General features: G+C 35.3%; 1 protein-coding gene across 1 annotated transcript; it reads left to right on the top strand.

The window, feature by feature from the left end:
* The first annotated feature begins 5,982 nt into the window (after nucleotides 1-5,982).
* On the top strand, nucleotides 5,983-6,932 carry LOC131051765 (heavy metal-associated isoprenylated plant protein 39). Its single transcript, XM_057986372.2, has 3 exons — nucleotides 5,983-6,155; nucleotides 6,255-6,330; nucleotides 6,419-6,932. Exons 1-3 carry the CDS (start codon nucleotides 6,150-6,152, stop codon nucleotides 6,559-6,561), a joined length of 225 nt encoding a protein of 74 aa, XP_057842355.1. The 5' UTR covers nucleotides 5,983-6,149; the 3' UTR covers nucleotides 6,562-6,932.
* The last annotated feature ends 487 nt before the right edge of the window (nucleotides 6,933-7,419 follow it).

Below are 7,419 nucleotides of genomic sequence, written 5' to 3'. Positions count from 1 at the left end.
ATGACATACAACCTTCCTTTAAGGATCTGAATCCAATGTTAATTAATTCAATATGATGCTGAACTAATATAGTTTCCGCAAAGAAGAGCTAAATGATCTGCTATACTTCTATTTATTCATCTCTCATACAAGCACAATTTTGCAGCGGATTAGACGACGTCACCGACTTTTTTGAACAAAACGCATCTCAAAATTAAGGTAAGTCTAGATTGCTATTTATAAATAACTTGGGCTCCTGGATTCATATCGAAGCTATAAATAACTTGGGTTCCTGGATTCATATTGAAGTTATAACTGATTGATAGTTTGTATTTAAAATTTGTAGATAATGGTGTCGAGGATGAGAAAAGCAAGAGAAAAGCCCTCAAGGCAGTTGTAACGATTGATGGTATACTGCTTTTTACTTTTCACTTTCAAATCCCAATATTAGATTTATTCTTCTATTTAATCTGATGGGTGAACTTTTCCATTGGAGGGGTGGATTCGAATGTGGATGGTAGACAAAAGAAGATCACTGTAGTTGGGGAAGCGAGCCCTGTGTTTGTCGCCTTAAGCTTGCCGAAATATGGTTTTTGTTGTGCACAGTTGGTGAGCTTGGGGCCTCATAAAGTTTAAAGGTTTTTTTAGTGATGAGAATGCTAACATTTCATAATAGTCTAGGTATTTTCTCGTGAAATTTGGTTGGATGTTTTGTTGGGTTTTGGTTTTCTTCTGGTCTTCTTAGTTCCATTAGGTACTTGTAGCTGCACACAAGAGGCAAGAAAGAGGGTTGTGGATAGGGGTTTCTTTTGGGTTGAACTTCAGATTTGGAATTAATCTTATAATTGAATTGAAATTGAACTTGAGTTAAATTGAAAATCTTTTTTTTTGAGGGTAAGGCTAGATCTGAAATTGAAATCCTTGAATGTAGATGATTATAACTTCTATAGGTGATGCACTACTTTTAGGATAAGTCCTCCATGTGTTGATGCAATAACATGATAAATCACATAAAATCTATCATGAAATCATAGATAAAACATAACATGAAGATGTCTTGATGTAGTTTGCTACTCATTGAATCAGGTCTTCTCTTGAGGAAGAAGAATTGCTCTTGAATTGATGCTAATTTTAGCATAAGATGTAATGTTTAAAATGAATTGAGAGAGATGCCTTATACATGGATTTCACAATTAAAATCACCTTTAGGCCAACTTAGATTTGTGATTTATTCGCACAGAGTAGAATTTGAATTAGATAAGACCACTAAATTATCCTCCTAAAATTTGGGTAGAAAAGTGTGGAACCATGGTAGTAGGTATTTCTAGAATGACTTAAATCATACACACTAAGCTTATACTTCTAGGCTTAAAATTTTAAACATTCAGAGTTGATTGACGTTTTCTAGGCTTAATATGTTGTTTAAGGTGTGTGATCACACTAAGAATACAATTCTAGCCTTAAAAGTGTTAAACACTCAGAGTTGACTAACATTCTCCAGGATTAATATGTTTCTTAGTGTGTGTGATTTAAGGATAGCCGGTCTCTCTAGTCATGACAACTTTTTTCTAATCAGAGAGATGAACTAGATCTGCTGTCATAAGATTAGGCATAATTCCTGGGATCATGGTCGTAGGTCATCCTAGACCTCCACTTTTCTCTCCTTCAAAATTTGAACCTGTTGATCATCATCAACTCTATTGGAATCTTCAGTCATAGCTCCCAAATCAATTTCCTGCACACACACACATAGAAAATGGGTTGTGTTTAGGTGTTTGCCTTAGGTAAAATCCTAATTTAGGAATTAACCTTGAATTGAATAATATAAATACTGAAGTAAATGTTGGAAGATATACCTTAGATCTGCAATGGTTGATAGGAAGATTGATGATGCAATTCTCTTTAGATATGGTCACAAATATTGGATGTAATATGATCACAAATACATGAACATGAATGACCTAATCAAAGACATGTGCTTGTATGAAGATTGATGTGACTTTGCTCCATGATGCTTGAAGAATATGATGGGATGAAATGATGTCTTGAATGTTTGATGACGAATGCTTGACATATGCACGAATGATAGGGTATAAGTGTGGATATTAAAATGAATTGATAGGATGTCCTTATATAGGGTTCCCTAGGTAAATTACTGATTAAGTCGACCTCCAACTACCAAGTGTAGCTGGACCAAACTCCATCAGGGAAGGGGAGTGGTTGCCCATATTTAAATTGGGCCCTATTTAAAGAGGACAAGGGCACCATGGCGTTATGGTCTAGACAAGGGTTCCACAACACACTTGTCCTCCAAAAGTAGGACATGGAGCCACCAAATAAAGGGGAGTGACATTAGGTTTGGAGTAAAAGGGGCCAAAATCGACATAGGGGGGAATGGAGATAGGACACGCTAAAGTAGGAGCACAAGTATGAGGTGTGAATTGTATCAGTTATAATTTATGATGCTACAACTAGAATAGAAGCCCTTGAATAATGGTTTACCAATTGTAGATTATGGGATAAATTAAATCTGTCCAATCTTCTCATCTCTCTCTCAATCCCAAGTTTACAATTAGACCAAGTAAACCAGTTGTCTTAATTACTTGACAATTTATTGCAAATGGGATCAACCACTCCAATTAAACTGTGACCTATCAAATTCTTCATTACAAAGTTTGAAATAATTGTACTACCAACTAAGAATCTTGTGATGCTCCACCATATTAAAATCTCCTCCCAACACGCAATGAATGTTAGGCATATTTTTGGACATCCAGACCCAAATAGTAGATCTATTTTTGGAGTCATTAAGGGCATAAATAGAATAGAAACCAATAGCCTACGCATTGATAAAAGAGAGTGTCAAAACACAACTATGTGAGGGATCCTCTCCCTTATCAATGACATACTTGGAATTCCAAGGACCTAAACCAATAATAGCCCCACGATTCCCATCTCTATGTGAAGTATGATAGAAAGTATCTTCCTTCTATGCATTGAAAAGAGTAACGTCGAGGTGTTCATTGCCTAACTTAACTTCTATAAGGAGTAAAATGTCTAGGATTCATTTATTTACAATCTCTTTAACTCTAATTTTTCACTGAGAAAGAGATAACCCTCTCACATTCCATGATAATATTTTGTAATTCATAATGAACCAACTAAAATACTATCATCATCTTGTGGAAAAACATCAAAGCTATTTGAAAGAGAAATAACATGATCCTGATTCACATGATCATCTATCCTTGATGAGGGAAATTTTTTATCTTTGACACCTTGATGAAGTGGATTTTGATCTTTGATGAGTGTTAGGAGTAGATGAAAGAAATGTCTTGCTAGTATGGGAATGGGGTGGGGATGGATTACAAGAGGGACATTGTTGGTTGGCAAGAGGGACATTGTTAGTTGGCAATAGAAGGAGAGGGTTCCTTTCTCTTCCTCACCAATCTCCATTCATTTGACATAATAGCATTTTTATATTCCAAAAGTATTATTATAAGGCATTATAGCCGAAGAAGGGAGATTAGAGGAAGAAGGAAAGGTATTATTTTGAGAGGGAGACACTACATGATTTTTGGAAACTGACGAAAAGGTATTGGGATGTTTAACATCCCTATTGGTAGGCATAGTAGAAGACTGCACATTGAGAGACCTGTTCTTGCTAATAGGACAATCTCGACTAAGATGACCTTCTTGTCAACAATAAAAAAAAGTATTTGCTTTGTTCAAATAGACCATTGGTTGTTCTAACTCAAAACTTGGGCCAAATAGTTTAATACTCTTAGGCAATGATTTATTTAAATCCACTTCCACACAAACTTTCTGATGGACTCAAAGACTGGAAAATCCCATATGACTTTACCAAGTTGGGCAACAATATCTTTAAGGAATGGTCTCAAGGCTAAGTTTAAATATGGCAATTCTAACCACATTGGGTAGCGTGAAAAAGAAGGGTCTTTTGGATGAAAATAAAAGGTCTAGGATTGAAGGTAACATACTTGACCACATATAATCCATGTACCATACTCAAGAACTACTTGGGCATGATCATCATTTTTAAACATGCAAGAAACGTAACCCTTATCAAGACCCCTTATAGTTTCGATTACCCATCCCCTATTGTCCCAATTCATTTTGGCCCACTTATAAGACTCTAGCTCTATATGTATCCTCTTTAGAAAAAAATAATAGTCCTACGTTGGTATTTTGCAATATACTTAACAACATCATCAAGGAGTTGATATTCTAAGGTTTTACCTTGCTCATCTACCGAAGCATCATGAAGTAATTTGTCATCTTCATCTCCTTGGTTCACCACCAAATTCTCCACTATGATTTCATTGGCTGCAACTTTATCGAAATATTTTTCTTCCATTTTTTTTATGTTTTTAGTTAACCTCTCCATATGTGAGATAGAAACCCTTGATTCATTATTTTTCCCAACTCCCAAATGCATGGCTGCTGACTTAATCCTTATTTATTACTTTGAATCCACTTTCCCCTCAATATGTCTTGTCTTTTCTTTTCTAATCTCCTTTGCCATATCGATAGGGCAATTATCAGTTACATTAACCATGTGCATCCATTGGAAACACACACAAGAAGAAATTCTTGCAATTTTCTACACCTCTTTTTGCTAGGGTTTTATCGCTTTTCACAACTTCTCCACAAGATGAGCTTATCGACCAAGCACACCATCACTTTAGCCATACATTCTTAATCTTAAGACTAAACCAGAAAAACATTTTAAAAGATTTAAAGTCATCAGAAGCTAACTTTACAAACAAAGAAAGCTCATTTAAATAGTGTTGAAGACATTATTTTTTCTATTGTCTTCTAAATAAACTACCCAAACTATATCTATCAACATAACCATTGCACATTGTTGGGGTACAAGCACTTACTAGGGGAGAGGACCTAGTAGTTGAGCACCCTAACTTCACGCTTCTCAAAATCCTACGTGGAAGTTTCAAATTGCTCCCAATTTTTTACAACAGTTTACTTGGCAAGTTCCCTATTTATAACTAAGTTTTCAGGGCCACAACATCAAATATGATATCACATCAGCATACTTTTTGCCAAGGTGTCCAAAACAGCCAAAAAAAAAGTTCAGACCAATGGTCGTAAAAAAAGGATACCCATAGTTGTTCAGCTTATGTGGCATCACTTGATTGGTTGCTTTTAACGACTATGAGTAGTCATCATCAACAATAACAATTTTAAAGTCACAAATATTGATATAATGTTGTCAAAAAAAATTTGAACGTAGATATTAAATCAACAACTATTATCACAACCATTGAAATGCATGAGGTACTAGATCTTCTCCCCTAAATGAATCAATAACTATAAAGGGACCTTGGAGGACGTTGTTCTAAAAGAAGATTAACGATCTTCCATAAACTCAGTAACCGATTTAAAGAAATAATAATTCAATTTCTTTACGCGTAAGTCAGTCTGGAAGAGGCAGAAGCATGACGCCCAGAAATGACTGGCGAAGTTGTGGTCACGTGAAGGACAAAGCTAAAAACTTAGCGATGGAACTTTAATCCATAACATCATCTGCAGAATCACGTAAAGAATCCAAAATACAGACCGTTAGTTTTCATTTTGTCCTTATTCTATTAAGAAAACAATTTCCCCTTTTCATAAGCCGACAAAAGTTTAGCTCACGTGGGCATTTCAATCTGAAGCGTCCAATTTTCTTTCCTGCTCTCACGGACAAAAAAACAAAACCGCGTTCACATTCAAATCCCACATAAGTCGAAAATGATACCTTCTAGTAACTACGTATTTTGAGATGCTCACATGCAACCTTCCTTGAACGATCCAAAACACTCGGAATTGGTGCTCTTAAACTGATATAGCTTCTCGTAATTAATTCAGTATGATGAAAAACTCATATATAGGTAGTTTCCGAGAAGAATATCTAATTGACTGCCGTACTAATTCATCATCCCCAATGTTGGAATGAATTAATTTTAAATTGGTCGGCACAGACTACCTCCCGACTCAGCCGCTTACCGCGTTCACCATCACGGGAATACTTTCCGCGAAGAATCGCCAAGTGCCTGCTATTTATTCATCTCCCACACACCAAAATTGTACAGCAAATTAGAAGGCCTCGCGGATTTCTGTGAACAGAAGCCCAGTTCCAAGATATCAAAATGAAGGTGAATCTATAAGTCTAGATCGTTGTTCATAAATAACTTGGGTTCCTGGATTCATGTCGAAGTTATAACTGATTCATAGTTTGTTTTCAAAATTTGCAGAAAATGGTGTTACAAGTGACGATCGAGGACGAGAAAAGCAAGAGAAAAGCCCTCAAGGCGGTTGCGACGGTGGAAGGTATACTGCTTTTTCCTTTTTTTCTTTCAAATCCTAATCTTAGATTTATTCTGCTATGTAATCTGATGAATGGATGTTTTCATTGCAGGAGTGGATTCTGTGGCTGTAGACATGAAGCAAAAGAAGATCACTGTGATTGGGGAAGCAGATCCTGTGTTTGTCACCTTAAGATTGAGGAAATATGGTTTTTGTTGTGCAGAGTTGATAAGCGTGGGGCCTCATAATGTTTAGAGTTTGGCCATTCATGAGAATGCTAACCCTAAATTATCATTTAGGGCTCTTGTGGCATGATCTTTGACCTGTGTTTTCCAAGAAGGGATCTCGATGCACCGTTGTCAAATACTCATGTAGTAATGAGAATGTAATTGCTAGTGATGATAATGCTAACACCTTCTTATGATTAAAGATTTTTTGGTTTCTGATGTCACATTTTTCTGAAATATTTGATTCCCAATGGAAAGTAAATTCATTATTGCTCAAATTTAAAACTATTTTAGATTTTATTTTCAGATTTTTGGGTTTCACAATGTGACAGGAAAAAAATAGGTGGTCTATGAAGTCATAATGTTCTGCTCTGCCAAATTGTTGACTACCTTGATTGATTGAGCTTATTTTCAACTCTACTATGTAATCGACTCACGCTTGTACTAAGCAATAGAACAAATACTCGCCATTTTAAAATGGCGAAATTTAGCATATCTATCTTGTTTCGATGTAATATTATGACAACAACTGTTACTGTTTTATATTAGGTCTGATTAACAATTAATTTATTTTTTCATATCTGTTTCACTTTTATCGAGAGTATTTTTTACATATTCATTTCTCATGTTTATCCTTAGAAATCATTATTACTGAATTGATTCAATTAAACTAAAAATACATGCTAACTAGTTTCAAATAAATAGTTTGTGAATGTCATTTCTCTTGCTTATATCGCTTAATTCAATCCTCCTAATAGTTTGACCTAAGAACTTTAAATATAATTTAGAAGTTGAAGACAAATATAATGCTTAGGTGCGTTTTTTGTGCTAGCTCAAACTTTGAGATACTCTTCAAATTGGGATAATTACATTCCAAAACAAAATC

This window comes from Cryptomeria japonica, chromosome 2 (assembly GCF_030272615.1).
Source record: "Cryptomeria japonica chromosome 2, Sugi_1.0, whole genome shotgun sequence".
NCBI classification, from domain to species: Eukaryota; Viridiplantae; Streptophyta; class Pinopsida; order Cupressales; family Cupressaceae; genus Cryptomeria; species Cryptomeria japonica.
This window is presented reverse-complemented; position numbering and strand designations above follow the sequence as displayed.

Coding starts and splice junctions, on each gene's coding strand:
- LOC131051765 (XM_057986372.2), top strand. Junction 6,331..6,418: donor GGCGGTTGCGACGGTGGAAG/GTATACTGCTTT, acceptor TTTTCATTGCAG/GAGTGGATTCTGTGGCTGTA.